Below are 18,018 nucleotides of genomic sequence, written 5' to 3'. Positions count from 1 at the left end.
CTTATACAATAGCTAAATTTAGGTATTGGATTCTATTGATTTTATTTCAGTCGTGATTAGTACGCAAACTAATTCAGTACACCAACTGCATGTTTTCTTTGTATCGAAAGATTTGTAACATTATGAAATGTTCAACCTAGATAAATGTATAAAGATTTGCAAAGCACTGTTTTAATAGCTGACTCTCCTGAAACTTTCGCAGTTTTGATTTTTGTACAGCTTCAGTTCTGAAAGTGGGTGTTTAAAAACAAGAAATACAGTAGGTGTACTGTATATTGGTTACAATTTCGGAAATCAATTGCCTAGTGATATATTTACTGATAGGCTATAGCACTTCATATTATATTCTTAGATTTGCTTTTCCAAAATTATTTGTTACCAAAATCACTAACCATAATACATTTCTTAGATAATAAAATTGACCTTCGCAACTAATATTATTCCTAATCCTATTTAGATATTTGTTACGGTTTTACAACCGAAAGGAGTTTGCCATGACGTATACTTCAAACCTTCGTGTAAAACCGTTTAACTTATACATGGAAATGTATAAAAACACTAGTGTCATCTTCAAGTTGTGTTCAGCTCTATTTAAAACCGAAATGGAAAGGAATTATGAACTTGGTTAAAGTTTATGCGAAACTCACAAATTTGTTTTTGAAATGTTTTATGACCACATAATTGGATTTCATCATAGTTACACTCTACCACATCGTCACTTGATATTTTTACTGCAAGTCAGTAGCGGATATTTTGTTTTTTATGGACGAACACTCATCCTCTTCATCTTGAATGGTTTTAAAGCCATCTTCGTAAACTGCGCACGACTATAAAGAGGAACTGCACACGGACAGAGCAATCTCCAGCAAGAGCAAAACAAATTTTAAATGCCTTGTATTTCTCACACCAAGCTATAACCGTCATCTTTGCAGTGACGGCTCGTGTCCTGTCATGTACATGAAGTGTTAAATGGATTCCGATCGAGGGAATTTTCTACTAATGTATTATATGTCTTATAAAATATAGAACTCAGTTCTCTTATGTTTTCTAATACTGGTTCTATTATTATGCATTACCCATTTATCAGCATAATGAATACAAGGAAACATTAACTAATAAAATACTTGTTCTCACACAGATACGTGAGAGTGATTAGGTATCTGGGTACGAACCTATTTTAGTTAATAAAATAAAACATCTTGTTATGTTAACGGAATAAGACTGATATGAAAGATTGAACTAAGACATACATATATGAATAGGGCTAGGATTTTGATGAAATTGCATCTTTTTTCTAGTAAGCCAGAAATATAGCTGCTTTAGTATTTATATGTTATGTGATAAACTGAGTGTTTTAAGACGTATTTGTTAGGGCATTTATTTTTGCATTTTTTGCCTGTTTCGGCTCATAAGGGCATTTTTTTGTTTTATTCGGTCTTTTTTAGGCATTTTCATTTAATTTTGGCCATAAATCCCCATTATTAATGTAAAATAATGTTTATATCCTTTGATATTTTCTCTACATATTTTGTCCATTAATACCCATTATTTTGTATAATATTTTAATCGTTTTTCTACACATATATTGCCATTTTAACGTAGTACACCTCATGTAACGGGTCAATCAAACCACCCCTTCAATACAGACTCCTCTATACCTGCTAATTCCGGATAAGAGTGGCCTTGTGGTGGACTACATGGAAACTACACGAGGTAAAATAATTTATTAAAGTGTACTACTTAGAAAAAAATATTTAAAATTAAATAAATTTAAATGTTGGTACTGTAATTTAATTTAATTACTAGTCTAAATATTAAGTAGTACAAAACCTCTATTCTTACTAAGACAATTAAGTAAGCTCAATTTTTAGGGCATTTTAAGGGCATTTTTGAAAGATTTTTTAGGTCATAAATGCTTTGTTTTAGGACATTTTTTCATGATTTATAGGTCATCAAAACCCTAGCCCTACATATAGATAAGGGTGATTATGTTGATACTGTGATAATTTTATGATAATTCAATTTAGGAATCATATTCTATTTTTATATTTATATGAAAATAATGCCCTAAGTTTTCAGGCATTATTCATGCTTGCGTTAGTTCCAATGATAATGTGTTGATCCCCCAACTCATCTTAAGCCAGATTTAAATAACCATATACCTTTCCAATTTGGGGTGACTGAGCTGAACTTGGTTACTAGTGGCTTGGAATACAGCGTCGGGAGTGAATTGAGAAGCGACAAGCACTCATTGCTTCTTCTAGGCTCTGATCAGGTCCCATCCCCAGCCCATCGTAAGCCAGAACCAGCCGCCCGCGAATTCCTGCCTTCGTTCTTTCACTCATCCAATTTGAGCTGACGGAGCTGAACTCGGTCTCTGGCGACCTGTAATACAGGATTGGAGCAACCTGTCAAGCAACAAGCTGCTGTTGCCTGATCGAGTCTCAGAATCAGGACCCATCCCCAGCTCATCTTATATAGGTACAACTCGGACTATTGCAACAATAACACTCACCCTTCCCAACATGATCGCTCAGAGCCGATTGCGCCATATTATATTAGAGCCATCTCATAACCAATTGGCTAGTCTCTTAATCTGAGACAACTCCTCCTTTCTTTGGATTTCCGTGGTTTTCCTAAGTTGTTAGACGATATAGCTCATGGACCTACATCTTCTTGTCCACATAAATTTAGGAATATTTCCAAATTAAAGCCCTTTGAACTCTGAACCTTGGCTTTCGCATATTTGCTTGGTACTCTAGGGCGAATTTACACGAGCGTCACTCGTAGTGTAAGGGCTGATCCCTCCCCCATTGACATTGACAGGACAGAAGGTACCGTGCCATAGATTTAGAACACGTCAAAGAACGTTGACTTTGGCTGTAAGAACAGATAGAATCTGTCTTGTGTCTCATGTCTCCAACCGAGAAATGAACTTCAACTCCAGACTAAACGACCTTACAAGGCCGTTGTGAATCGCGAAGTCTCAAAAATGTATGAATGTGAGTTTGAGGCGGTGGTGGACCGCCACTGACACCCATAGTGGCAAGCAGTCTGGTTGTTTTAATAAGTGCTATTCATTTGAGGAACGGCAAGTTGTAGCAATATTTTGACACTGCAATAAGTAGTTGGCAGACTTTGGCGTGGGAGTGTGTTTACAGCGTGCAGGTCTGTTTCAATCTCAGAATCATAACCATCTGTATGTGCAAGGTTTCGCGAGTGAATTGTGTGGAATAATGTCTTTAAATATAGATGCTGCACTGTTATGTGAGAAGTGTTTAATAAATAAACACGCCCGGTGAAACATCGTTCCCAGAATTCAAAAGGAAGAGTTGAAGGAACCACTGCTTTACGCCATGTTACTTTACATTTAGTATTGTTACCAGATAGGATACAGGTTCGCAGTTAGCTATTGAGGTTAGATGATCTGTAAACTGGTTGAAGTGCTTTCAGATCGAAAATATCTTCCTCCTGCTTCACATTTTATAGCACACGAATTGTACGTAAGGCAGTTACAGTTTTTGTGTCAACTGACGCATCGTTAGTCGAATTAGTGGATCAGAGTTACTCAAACTTTATAAAAGAAACCATAAAGACTACTATTTTGTACTTCCTATTTTATGAAGCTAAATTTGAGCACTCCCGAATGAGAAAATGCATCACCATTAACAATAAAGTAAAGGTAAATTTCACACTCAACTACGGTACTTAAGTTGTCACCTATCTTTGGTAAAATACGCTTCGATTATTTAGTTATTAATGGCTGAGTGATTAGACCTTCAGCCTGATACGTAGGCAATCCGAAAATCCATATGATACTTGTGGCGAACAATGTCGCAGTGGGGTTTTTCTCTGGGATCTCCCATTTCACATTAATAGGCATCTACATAATTCCGTCAACATTTCTCCATTTCGTCATCATTCCATAGCATTCCCCGAACGCCGACTGACGATGTACGAAGGGGGCTGGCCTAGGGATGAATGAGGTTGTCTGCTCGAAACCTGGGTACGCAGTGAACATTGGTGTTTGGAAATGCAGCTAGCTTCAGGGTTAACGCAGTAAACCTTGAAATGTCTGAGTTCTTGATCTAGTGCGTCACTCCCGAAATTCATTTCAATTAAAGGGTCGGTTTCTGGATAATGTGAAATATCTAATAAATGTTTACATACATTTCATGAATCACAGTAATAGGCAAGTCTAGTGTAGATTGGAAGCATAGTTGATTTATGACATTGTACATGTGTATTACCACATTTTCTCGAATAACAGGCCTAGAACGTATGCAAGCTTTGTCGTTCCTTTTATAGTCTACCTCACATCACTTTTACATATAGCCTACCCTTCATAGTAAGATCAAAAGAGAGCCGAGTTTTTTTTTTTTTTTGAGAATATGATGTACATGCGATATTCTTGAATTTGCCGAAGATGAAGGAAGAAAATACTTTGTATGACTCTATAAAAGTCTTTGGGAAAAAATGTTTGTAGACAGATAGTAAGAATTTGATTTATAAAATGTGTTAATTAGAAATAAAGGCAACAAAAGGCCTTCCCTTGAAGAGGCTATGTAGAAGAAAGACACGTGAAAATAATCTGAAACCTTTTTCTAACGATTAAAGTATAGAAACGCTAACAGTTTCGAATTCGTCACAAGGAAATTACATATTTTTCAGAGAGTTACTGTGTGTGAAATGATATCTGCAAATATTTCGTTCAGTCTTGTGTATAATTACTAATTCAAGGCCTTTGTAGTAAAGTATACTAATCAACACATGATGGTATAGTTATAGTTTTTTTATCTGTATTTCTGTTATTGTTCGTAATGTAATGACGTATCTCATACTCTCAGCACCCTGCTGCTATACTTGTATAGATGATCAGGCGAAACTTTGCATCTGAGCTGTGCGATAGGGGAAAGAATGAGCTATCAGAAAGATAGTTTGTTTCATGATGGTTAATATTATACGAATCTACAGACACGGAAGTTCATCTCACACTAAAACCTGTCTTCCCCCTCCATGCTCATTGATGGTATAGCCACAGTGTAGTATATATACAGTCACGAAGCTCGAGTTGATAATAATAATAATAATAATAATAATAATAATAATAATAATAATAATAATAATAATAATAATAATGTCTTATTTTCGCTGGCAGAGTTAAGGCCATAAGGCCTTCTCTTCCACTCAACCAGCCTTAATCAATACAATACATAAATTTAAATTACAAATATTTTCACTACACTTAAAAGGTTCTCCAGCAATAATCTTCACTACACATTTATTTAAATTTAGATAAATCTATAAGGTAAAGTAGTAACTTAAATTATGAGCTAATTTAATTCAATGAATTATAATTAATTTAATATTCGAGATAGCTAGTAAAATGATGAAAATTAATTTAATATAAGCTTACTAGGACTATGTTACAGGGAGAATATATATATTTCTGTTTCTATAATGACAATATTAATGTAATTGCCATTAGAGGTTTTGTAAATCTATTTAGAAAAATTAATGATAATAATGATAAGAATGGACAGATGTTAGTTTCATTATAAGTAACAAATATTAATCAGCAATTCATCTGTTAAGTAAGAATTTATGTAATTTTGACCTAAATGAAGCTATTGTCCAACAACCCCTTATATCACTCGGAAGCGAGTTCCCATTTCTAGCAACTGAAACTGTATAGGATGAAGAATATAAAGATGTCTTGTGGTAGGGTATAATGAGTAAATTGTTATAATGAGATCTTGATGAGGTTGCTAGGAACAAAAGACTGTACAGATACTATTTCGCATTGTCTGTAATAAGGCGATAGTAGCGATCCTAGTGGTTAGCAACTATCTATGGATGCATATTTATTACATATTGAGCTTCGTGGCTGTATATACTAGACTGTGGTATAGCCACGGCACATGATACGGTCACAGGACAGGTCTTGTCTCCTATACTGTAGTAGTTCTAAACGTTTATCGTAGCCAACTTCCGAAGCTTACTAGTGTGTAGAGTGTTGTCAAGGTTCACTACATTGTAAGGATCGTACTATTACGAGGATAGTGACTAGCTTACGAGGTGCTTGCGGTGAGGAGTTAATCATTTTGATGTGGATTGGGGGGAGGAAACTTTATAGCGAAAATCAGTGATGCAGAATTTTGATTGCTATTCGTCGACTCAGGAGAGGTATAAATTCTAGCATGTTGTTATACTGTTGTTGAAAACATAGCTTAACGGTATCGAGTTGGTCTTGTAATGCATACAATGCACGGGCATGGGTTCTAATCCCGTTTGAGCTGATTATCTGATTTGGTTTGTCTCGAACTTTCCTCAAACTGTAAGGCGAATACGAGGTAATCCCATGGGAATCCTCGAACTTACTTCTCCAAACTATCATCAATTTCACCCACGCTATATAACCGTGCTTAATGCAGTGTTGTTAAATACGACATGCATCACTGGTCTGTTACCATGCACGTTTCTAAATGAATTCTTATAATGTTAACTATAGTGTTTCGATCATTTTATTTTATTAAGGCTTCACCTATTTTAAATTATGCAAATGGTAACTTGGAGATCGATATACAGTAAAACTTCATTCATACGTTTTTCTGGGGTATAAAGAATAAAAACGCGTAAAAACGTAACTGAAATGACATTTAATAATATCTGAAAGACTAATTATATATGAGGAGAACGAGTGAAGTCAGTTTACTACAATTTTCACAAGAGAAAATTATAACTTCACAGTTAAGGTAACACATATTCTTGAAAGATCTAAGATGATTAATTGTAAAAAATTTTAGCTGCTTAGAACCAAAGCTGGCTGATATATTACATTTCAAACGCCAGTCCAGAAAATTTTTCGAAATTGACTTACCGTAGTCTTCTCATGCGACCTTTATTTTTATCTTTAATAAATAATTATTAAAAAATTATGTTATTTTGGATTTTTGGACTGCTTGTTTGTAAGGAATAAACTATGCCCTCCAATTGTGATAAGTGATATCTCTTCCATTATTTGTTCAATGAAATTTCCACGAATTTCAAAGTGGACCGCGTCTTAGCAATGAATACGTGCTATGTTTTCTTATCACTGGAAACTTAATTTCGAACAAAATTGATTTAGAACGTATGTTCTGTATGAACGAAAAACTTACAAGCAAAATAAATTAGAATGGAAAGTATAGGATTTTGCAGGGACTCCAAAAACGTATAAGTGTGAAACGCATAAAAGGGGTTTTGTTAATATTTGAGGAGAAAAATTCGCTCCGACGCCGGGGATCGAACCCGGGTCCTTGGTTCTATGTACCAAGCGCTCTGACCACTGAGCTACGCCGAATTCAATCCACAGCACCGGACCGAACTCTCCTCCTACAGTGTTTCCTTTTTGTGGCCTGACTCCAAGGTGAGTATATACGTTGACGTTTATATTTCAAGTCAACTACCACTATACAATGAGCGCACTCAGCTGAGTGACTAATGGCCGGGATTCCGCAGTTAAGTGCTGTGAATTGAATTCGGCTTAGCTCAGCGGTCAGAGCGCTTGGTACGTAGAACCAAGGACCCGAGTTCGTTCCCCGGCGCCAGAGCGAATTTTTCTCCTCAAATATTGTCACTATAACAGATATCACTCAAGAAAATACTAGTGGAAACACTAGTAATCCCCCACTTCGATTATTGTGATTCTCTACTGACCGACCTCAATGTCAACCAGTCGCAAAGATTACGTGTTCATAATTCTTGTGTTCGCTTCGTCTGCGATGTCCGTCGCGCTGACCACATTACCCCATCCTTCCAAACTCTAAACTGGCTACGGCTTAACGAACGTAGAAATTTTCATTCTCTTGTTCTCCTTTTCCAAGTCCTTCACACCTCTACACCTACCTACCTTGCCTCCCGTTTCAATTACCTGTCATCATATCATAATCTCTTCACACGCACGCAAAATAGCCGCATACTAGCTATACAAACACATAAGACTTCATCGTATTCATCATCATACACAATCTCGCTTTCGCGCTTGTGGAATACCCTACCCAGTGACATCAGAGACTGTCGGAATTTAGTAGCGTTCAAAAGCAAACTTATTAAGCATTTTCTTACTGCGTAGAGTAGGTTTAATTTTTACTTAGTTAATAAAAAATTTTTTTTCGCTCTTCTTAATTTTTACAATGAACTGTCTAGTTCTTATTAGTCTGTTAATTCTTTTAGTACTTTGTATTTTATTGTGTTTGTAAATTCAATATTAATTGTAATTATAATTGTAATTGTATTCTTTATATTGTAGTTGTAATCCCCTGGTAGAGGGGAAGAGAAGGTCTGATGGCCTTATCTCTACCAGGTTAAATAAATAAATAGTATTCTGTTGGACCAATTAATAACATATTTAGTAAATTAGAAGTTTTATTGTTTTTTGGTAAATAGTAAGTAGTATAAAATTGACGTCAACGCAGGTGTACGTCCTCAGATCATATTATGTAGAGACCCTGTTCCAACAGAATTTTTCGAGGACAATTCCTGTCATAATTTGTGATAATTCTTACCTTTGTCCACAATTGTCTAACGGCATAACCATTACTGTAGAAGGAAATGAAGATACTGCGTCTTATGATACGCGATATACGAGTTCGTAGATTACAGTACCGGTACTTTGCATGGAACAAATAAGGAATTAGAATTGCCGCTTTGATAACCGGTCTCGTGTCAACGAACCAACATTGGGTTTTGTTCAATCGCCCTGAAAGCGTTTTTCACAAAGGGCCTTTGTAGGCGGCGAACAGTTGGAATTCCGTAGCGGCGCGATCCCTTTAAATAAGAGGGAAATCAGAGCCAAGATGATGTCTAGTACAGCTGACGTCACAATTCGACAGAAATTGCCGGAGGGTGAATAGCATGATGATCTGGGCCGCCTCCTCAGTTTATGGTGGAGTATTATTAATGCATTTATGCATAATCTCACTACATCTAGAGCACCGCAGTTAATGTCTGATCCAGCCTGCTATGTAAGGCCTTGAAGGAATTGTTCAGATTTCTTACATCGTTTATGTTCTCAAGCTCAAACCAAGATTTAATAAGAGATCGCGGAAGCTATGAAAGTCTCTAATGAGACCCATCTGTGAATAATTTAAGCGGGCTCTTTCATTGGCACCGATGCTCGAAATTACAATTTCACAAAATGCTTCATTTGCTAAATTGTATGTCTGCTATGGTTTCAGTTTTATGCAATCTGGTAAATTAAATTTAGAGCTTCTGTTTGGTATGTAAAATAATGCGTCAAAGAACACAGTAATTACTATTATTATTATTATTATTATTATTATTATTATTATTATTATTGTGTTGTTATGTTTTGATTCCACCTAATTTATACATTTATACGAATGTTTTTCGTATTTGTATCATATTAAGTTTGTTTTAAATAATGCTTAGGCTACTTAAATTTAGGATGCCCTCTTTATTTAAGATGCTTCTTTTAATTTAGGTTTTCGTATCCGTTGGTTATATTATTATTATTATTATTATTATTATTATTATTATTATTATTATTATTATTATTATTATTATTATTATTGGGAGACCGGAGGGAAAAAGACCTTTAGGGAGGCCGAGACGTAGATGGGAGGATAATATTAAAATGGATTTGAGGGAGGTGGGGTGTGGTGATAGAGACTGGATTAATCTTGCACAGGATAGGAACCGATGGCGGGCTTATGTGAGGGCGGCAATGAACCTTCGGGTTCCTTAAAAGCCATTTGTAAGTAAGTATTATTATTATTATTATTATTATTTTTATTATTATTATTATTAATATTATTATGAATTGTAATAATTATAAGTGTAATTAGTTACCACTTCTGCCGGGTATTTACTCTTTTGCAGTGCTAATAGATGTAGATATTGTATACATAGCCTACATACATACATACATACATTTATTTTTCAGCCAGTCATTAAGATTAGTAGTGATGCTTACTTAACCAACTACATTGATCCTTTATGCTGTTCGAAAGTAATATAAATATTTTTTGAAATGAGTTCAATTGTTTTATTCCATCACGATGTAAAGTTTAATGGCAATGGTGGTAATCAAACCCTTAAATCATTCACACAAGGTCAGTATGAAACTGTCATGAATTATAACAATTATTCTATTAATTACTAATAAAATGCATAATCTATAATTTTAAAATGCAAATAATTCCTACTTCAAAATGAAGTGTTATATAATTTTCAAAATACTCGCAGAATCAGCCCAATTAGTGAATATATTTTTAGGGAAGGTGCGTTCCTGCTCTGACGGTATATTTGTGATGCAACAACTAGTGGAAAAAAGAAGAAAAAATAATCTTCCAAACATTTGTATTGTTTGTAATTATGTAAAGGCTTTTTATAGGATCAATCGAAAAAATTATGGAATGTAATGGAAATGGGTGGATATCCAAAACACATTTTGAAAGTAATACAAAACCTATATTCGAACACAAGAATAAGTATTGACAGAGGAACTGCGGTTACCAATACTACAAAAAAGCGAACCAAGGTGTTAGACAAAGATGTCCCTTGTCTCCAGTATTGTTTGACATTTATATTGATCATGCTGTTTGGAACTGACAAGATGTTGTAGTCGAAGATTAAAAAAAATAATACAGTTCTAAATACCATTTATTTGTTGATGATCAGGCTGTTCTTAGTACATCAGAAGATAATCTCCAAAGAGCTGCATATCAATTAGAAAAAGCAACTAAATAATATAACCTTAACATTTCATGTACAAAAATAAAAGTTAATGGCATTTCTGGAGAGAAATCAACTAGATGTAAAATACTTATTTATAAAAAAAAAGTAGGATTGAGCAAGTAAAATCCTTCAGTTATTTAGGCTTTAATATATCATACTGCTAAAAGGAAGATAAAAATATAAAATTTCAGAAGTTTCAAAGAATGTATGGAACTATAAGAAGAAACCTACCAAGCTAAACACGACAAGATATCCAATTTAAGTTTTATAAGGTTATGGCCGTTCCCATGATAATGCATGAGAGTGAAAATTGTACTCTGACTCCAACAGATAAGAAGAAGATAGAAGCATCAGAGATGAGATTCCTGGACCAATTAGGGGCTGTACTCTTATAGACCAGAAAATAAATAGGCCTACATAGATAAGAGAACAATTCAATATTTTTAAAATTGACTGACAAAATAGAAGTGCAGAGACGAAATTTGGTACGAACACTTACTCAGAATGACAGATGATAGAATTCCCAAAGTACTTTTTAACTACACACCAGTAGGACAAGGACGACCAGTTACTACATGAAGGGCCAATTCTCTTGAGTCGGAACAGGCCTGGGAGGCCTAAGCCTTGATGTAGATGATGATGATTCAAAATAAAATATTCATAATAACTTACGTATTTCACAATAAAGCTTTGTATATATTTATCTCACACTTATTTTATTGCAAGCAGGCCAAGGTTTGTATTTTATCAATGTAATTTATAGCCCTTGCCTTCACATAAAAATAATGGAATGCACTCGTTCAGTAAGATTAATTTTTCGCTTTCGTGTTTTCTACCCGAATACCACCCGTGGTGATAATTGTCCCTAATAATTTCACTTCGCTTTAAACTAATTTTCCTTATCATGAGATAATGTATTATTTTTCGACCTTCGACCTCTTTTTGTGACTAACATTCGTTAAGCTCAATGAAATTATCAGAAAACTATCAGCACTTGTGCTATTATTGTTGATAAAATATGGTTTAAGGCAAAGGTGTTCTTCTTCACCATCATACGCCGGCAACCCACACCCTTAAATTCCGCAGCCTCTTTATCTTCTGAGTGAACTCATCCCTCTAAATCTTACTGATGCACTTGTTTAAGCAAACAGAGTGGGGGTGGGTTAGCTGGTGCGTTAGAATTTACGTAAAATGAAGGAAAACATGAAGACGAAAAGGAAGAGGATAGGAAGACCGGGATAGGGAACGAAGAAGTAATGAAACTCGAGTAGGAGATTGATATGAAAGAAGATTACAGCGAGTCTGTTATTAAGTAGCGGGTGGATGCAGTGAAAAATTTAATAATAATACACACTAAGTTAACAAAATGTGTATATTGAAGTTTAGATTTATTTTGCCGACGAATTTTAATGAAGTTTAGATTGGATTTTAACCGTTATTTAATTGAGAGAAAGGCAGTAATTTCGAAGTAGAATGAAGCATTGTGGATGGTAAGCAGTGAATAACTTTCGATTTGTTTACTGTACTTGAACATCTGACGAACTTCCGTACTGTCAGACTGGAATTGCGATATGGCGTATATTGCCACGTTTGATGTGTCTGGCTGTTTACGACACACATTAGTGCAGGGGTTATGTAGCGTGTAAGATCAAGTTGTAACCATACAGTTTTGAGTGTTTCAGTGAGAAAGTGAACTAACCTACACCAGCATTTTATGTGACTTTTATCAAGACAGTGAATTACGCGTATACGTTGATGGGTATAAATTCAGTTTATATTAAATTAAAAGGAAAAGGCTGTCACGAAGTTGATACAAATTTTGTCATGACTTTTATGCGTTTCGCAGTAATTCAGTTCCTTCATGCTGGTAATCATATTAGGCCTTACTATTTATAGCTCAGTTTCTTTTTATTCACAATCTCTAAGAATTTAGCCAATAATTTAGTTTCTTCAACCAGCTCTAAGCACTTATCCAATAGCTTGACTTCCTCACTCCTTGGTTGCCTCTCAGCAATGCGATCTATTAGTTACCGGGTCTCGAACCTGAGATTCGAATTGCTTCTTTGCGACTTCAATTCTTGTCATTAATGGAAAGGCAGCTTCAGCTTGAAAGAACTATTTTAACCAAAAAAAAAAAAAAAACGAATGTCTGGGCTAATGATGAAATGGAAGTGTGAAGAGAGGACCAATTACTACCTACGTAGAAGCAGATGTGTAGTGACCGCTGCTTCTTTATACCGTACAGATCTCACAAGTCTTCTTTACTTCACTGAAATACTGTTAGACAGTTTATTAGTAGGCTTTTCGAAGCCTGGTAATGAGATGTAACAGTTACGACTTCAGTTGTAGGTCAGATCACTTTCTTACTCTGCGTTCCAATCATATTGTAGCGATTGTCCTTGTTTTTGAGCACGGTGTTAACGTGTTGGGGTTCACGTATCAGGCGCTTTATCCTCGGAAACCGTAGTCTACCCGGAAGTATTCAATCATATCGAGCTGTTGTGTCAGAATTTCTCGAGAAAGCAGTTGTCGTTTGATTCATATTAATTGTGAAGTACAAATCGCTCTAAATGGCAATTCGCAATCGATTTTGTTATTATCGACCTTAATTTATTTATTATAAAATTGATCACTATTATCATCAACTTTTGTTGCTTGTATAAATTGTGTCCTCTCACCCCTTTTGATAGTAAATAATCACCATCGATCTTATTCAAAGAAATGTTATAGGAATTGAACTTGATTCTGTGATCTACTGGTCAAGTAGCAGAAGGTAATTTCAGTAGAGTGAACCATAATATAATTTCTTGGGAGCCCGAGACATTTGACCTGAAGTAGGGTGCTTCCATGCTCCAGGAAGGAACGAAAACTTTTGTTTGTAGTCGAGTTATTAAATTTTCTCGTTAGAGTAATTCCCTCTAGATCTATTACGGTATAAAATCCGGAAAAAATCTGTTTCTTTTCTTCTAATAGTTCCTTTCAAGTTCCGAAGCCAGAAAATTATATCAATAGGGAATTCATTACTTAAGAAAAAGTTACGTTCATCTTCGTCTTTCTCAAGTATAATGATCGATTATGCAATATTCGATTACACCCGTTCAGGAATGCCTTGCATAATAGTGATACATTTCGAAATTTAGAATTATCTTAATTTGAGCAATGTAGCTGTATGTTTCTTAATAGAAACGTTAAAAATATACTCTTTCGATAAGTCATTTCTCTTTCTAACATCAACTCGCTCATGATGTTGAAAATAGTTCTTCAGTTGTAGTAACTTCTGTTGATTCTTGAAATGTTAATTTATATTTTTCAATAGAGTTGAGTTCGAATCTCCAAGGACCCCAAGTGGAATTTGTTGTTGACAACAATGTGCTGGGCTGTAGGTTTTCGCGGCGTAGTATCGTTTCCCCTTACCGGCATTCCAAAATTGTATTACTCCAGTAATCATCATTTGAAATTATATAGGTAGATTTCCTCTCATGGTGCACCGAAGACAACAGTATGGTTATGATGCGTTACGCCTAGATGGGGATGCTTTTGTAAATGATGTAAGTCAAATATCCGCCATTGAAATAATGAAAAAAGATAACATCGTCCAAAGATTTTTCAGGAAAACATTTGGGCCATAACAAGTAGACGTAGCCACTGAACTTCATCTTTGCACAAATTCTGAGTCTGCAAGAACTCACGAGAACCAGCAAGTATTTCAGTAGGCCTATGACAAATTCAGTTATTGTGGTTCGTGGTTCTTTTTTTGTTGATAGCAATAGGCCTAACGAATGTGGGCTTGAATTGCAGCGAAAGAAATGGACAATAATGTCTGAAATAATTAATGTCGAAAAAATATTTAATAATTCTCCAAAAAAACACCAGCTGGTATGAATTACTGAATAAGTTTACTTAATAAAGAAAGTACGAAATATATTATAAAAGTTTCTTTTATTACGTATTAAGTGTGTGCTAATATCTATGTTGGCCAAATATGCATTTCAGTGCAATATGCTGAATAAATGCAATGTAATTTGACAATTATAAGCATGTTTAAATTGGTGTAGAAATTAATATGAAACTAAATCGGTACACTTAAAATTGATAGAGTCGCAAACACTAGGTTTACTAATTGTTTATTGTATTGTGTGAGCTTGAACTCAAGACAACAGTATTCGTCGCAAGAAAGTGGTAAACATTTGTCGACGTCTGAATTTTAAGAATAGAAATTGAGGATGTGAATTTACTATAGTACATTTGACTTTACACCTTTGCATATTTATTAGAATTCGTGTTCCTCTTTCATTTTTAATTGTAGAAACAGATCGTGTGTTATTTACCTTGTGATTATTGCGTGTTGTTATAAACCATGATGCTTCCCCGCACGATCATGGATTTCCAGTGTTTGTGAATGTCCAATATAGGTTAAGATATAAGAGGACGGAATGCATCAGTGGACCAAATCCTTGAAGTAAATGATATCTTTATGTACTGTGTAACAAGTACATGTATTTTATTTTCGAAGATACGAGAATACATGAAGTCTTTACTAGTCGTACACCAGACTTGTACATTTTTTTTTTCGTATTCCTTCTTATGTTCATCATATGTGAACTTAAATATTCCATGAGTTTGGAAGTAAAATTAAACACATTTAGTTCAGTGGAAGTAGGAAAATAACATATTTACAACTAGTTTTCCAAACTTAGGGACATCTGTGAACTTATACATTACAGATTCTATTACAAAATAGCAGAACGCAAATAATGCGTATGGGCTATTCCATCTCAAATCGACCGAAATATAGAGAAAATTGACCTTGCAATTTTTAAATACAATGAAACTTTTTCTGTGCGTAGACAACTGTGATACAATGCTTTGTGCAAAGTTTGAGGCATCAGAACTTAATAGTGTTTAAATTAATAATATTTAAATTTATCGTATTTTCATAAAATTAGCAACTTTAAACTGTTGTGGCTCCGAAACCCTTTCACCCAATCGTCAAAATCATGGTTTATTTTAATGCTGAGAAATTATAGTTTATATTGACATGTAAACAGTTTTTCTTACTTTTTATGGAAATGGAGAAATTGAGATTTTTCTTCATTACGACGCCTTTGGCAACGCAAAAATATTTTTAAAATATATGGTTAGATTCCGCATTGAAAGTACAAATAAACACATATTTTTTACTGGTGGTACGTTGATAAGAAAGTATTGAAAATATCAAATAAAGAAAATAAATAGTACGCGCGTGAACTAACCAGCTGACTGCGAGACGGGAGGTAGTCCAGACAAGCAAGGCCAGGAGACATAAACACGTGATGTTTCCTCTAGCAGTCGTGGCTGGGCTAGCTTTATCACAAGTTTTCATAAACACAAGAGCAAAATGACGCCTAATGCTCGCTTATCTACAGCTTTCGGCCATTGCGCCGTTCAAGTCTAGGCGTGTGAAAATAATTTATTTAATTCCCTCGAAACTTATTGCCGTACCACTAAGCAAATAATGCCGAATCCCTCTTAATAATGCAAGGTTTTTTTCTCAATATTGTTTTACATTTTTACAAATGATCAAAAAGCCTAAAAACAAGTAAAATCAGATTATCTGTCTCTCTGTGTACAATAAAAATAAGGATTACTTCTTAACATAACCTACCAAATGTCAGCTTCAAGATGAGCTCTTGTTCAATGTTCTGTAGTAAATGGTTCCAGAGTTCTGAGCGCTGAAATAGGCTTGTTTTTATAAAATACGCTAAATTTGTCGCTCAATAATACGAAAACCGTTTGACTTTCGATAGTATATTTTGGAAAATGCACTCCCCTCAGTACCTTGTATAAGTAGGGAAAAAATTAGAGTATAAAAAATGCGAGGTTTTTTACTGATCGATTTCATATAGAATAGCCCATATGGTCGTGACATAACAGACTATGTGGAATTCCTGCTATGCTTGTCAATACTGAAGCAAACATATTTTGCAGTGCTCCTAATGTTCCGGCAGCCTTTGGCTTTTGTATGCGAGGGTATGTTTGCGTGACTTGACGTTTCTTGAACAATGCACCGCCGGTCTGTCGCGCTTACAATGGAGTGCAGGGAACTCACCGGTGACTTGGGAGCTGTCTGTGCGACGACGTAATCTGGTGCAGGAACAACACAGGGAGCAGAAGGCTCGTCGGAAGTTCTGTCCGCTCACGCAGTACAGCACGAAGTTTATGCCGAAGTTGCTGTTGAAGAGCACATGCGCCACGTGCTGCAGAATCGGCAGGTTCTCCTGTTGACTCTTCGATTCTGAGCCCTGTTGAACAAGAACATTGGTTAAAGCAGCGAATCTTATGGCCGGTTTCTCCAAGTATTGTACAGGGACATCATTTTATTTTTACTAAAATTTTTAATATTAACCAGGCTATACCTTTGGGTCAACGCCGTTTGCTACCCCCTTCCACGACTGGAGTTCGGTGATACTGGCGTAATGTACAAACAAATCACTTTACTAGGTATAGGAGGGAAGAAAAGTAGTTCAACCATTTACGTAAACTAGGAAATATCGCGATTTTGAGTTTGATAATTTCCATTAGGTTTTTGTTTAATCAAAATACAGTACAGTATTAACAATGAGTGTTTTTTACTCACGAACTGAGCTGTCCAGCGGACGTATTCGTTATGCAGTGTATATTATACTGTCTACAGCACATTAGCGTACAATATAGAGAATGAAGTTAAATTGAAAAATAATCATAATATGGATATTTAAACATATTTTTTTAAAATGGTGGCCGTTCATTTCGATACAGGCTTCAGTTATAATATGCATATTATCTCACTATAGACTATTGTACGTAATTCCAATTATCAGTTTCGTCCTTCGTAGTCTACTAGTAACTCATGTTGAAATAATTCTGTACCTACTCTATAAAAGAGTATCTTAGCACTGTAAATTCAATCTTCACTTCCCCCCGATCCGAAAAGATAAAATTACTCAGACATACTATCTACTGTCCATCCAAGTGGTTATGTCGTAGGGGCGTAGAAAGGGGGGAAATCACGTGACAGTTAATTACTTAACGAAGCCCTTTTATATAAGTTATTTTAAACAGTTGTATAATATTACGTAGATGTCCAATTCCTAACAGAAATTAATGTTCTCAGAAAAGAGTTAAGACAGCCCAGCCACTAGCTGGTGAATAAAAGCTGGTGGGGGAAACCGGGATACGACGTAGGCAAATGGACGACAGTACCTGTGCGAAAATGATTCAATATTGAAAGCTCTTTCGTCACTGGAAAACGCGAACATA

At 35.2% G+C, this 18,018-nt stretch overlaps 2 protein-coding genes and 1 non-coding gene across 10 annotated transcripts in view; 1 reads left to right on the top strand and 2 right to left on the bottom strand.

The window, feature by feature from the left end:
* fry (Protein furry) overlaps positions 1-18,018 on the top strand; it is a 719,047-nt gene that overhangs the window by 311,367 nt on the left and 389,662 nt on the right. The window lies entirely within an intron of this gene.
* CNMaR (CNMamide Receptor) overlaps positions 1-18,018 on the bottom strand; it is a 97,935-nt gene that overhangs the window by 30,175 nt on the left and 49,742 nt on the right. For both annotated transcript variants that reach the window (XM_069813820.1, XM_069813818.1), the window contains exon 2: positions 16,829-17,021. In XM_069813820.1, coding sequence (XP_069669921.1) covers positions 16,829-17,021 — 193 coding nt within the window. The remainder of the gene's footprint in view (positions 1-16,828; positions 17,022-18,018) is intronic.
* TRNAY-AUA (transfer RNA tyrosine (anticodon AUA)) lies at positions 7,270-7,342 on the bottom strand. The gene has a single exon. It is a non-coding gene; the product is annotated as a tRNA-Tyr (tRNA).

Source organism: Periplaneta americana, chromosome 16 (assembly GCF_040183065.1).
Source record: "Periplaneta americana isolate PAMFEO1 chromosome 16, P.americana_PAMFEO1_priV1, whole genome shotgun sequence".
In the NCBI taxonomy this organism is placed as follows: Eukaryota; Metazoa; Arthropoda; class Insecta; order Blattodea; family Blattidae; genus Periplaneta; species Periplaneta americana.
The sequence above is the reverse complement of the archived record's forward strand: the minus strand, read 5'-3'. Positions and strand labels throughout refer to the sequence as shown.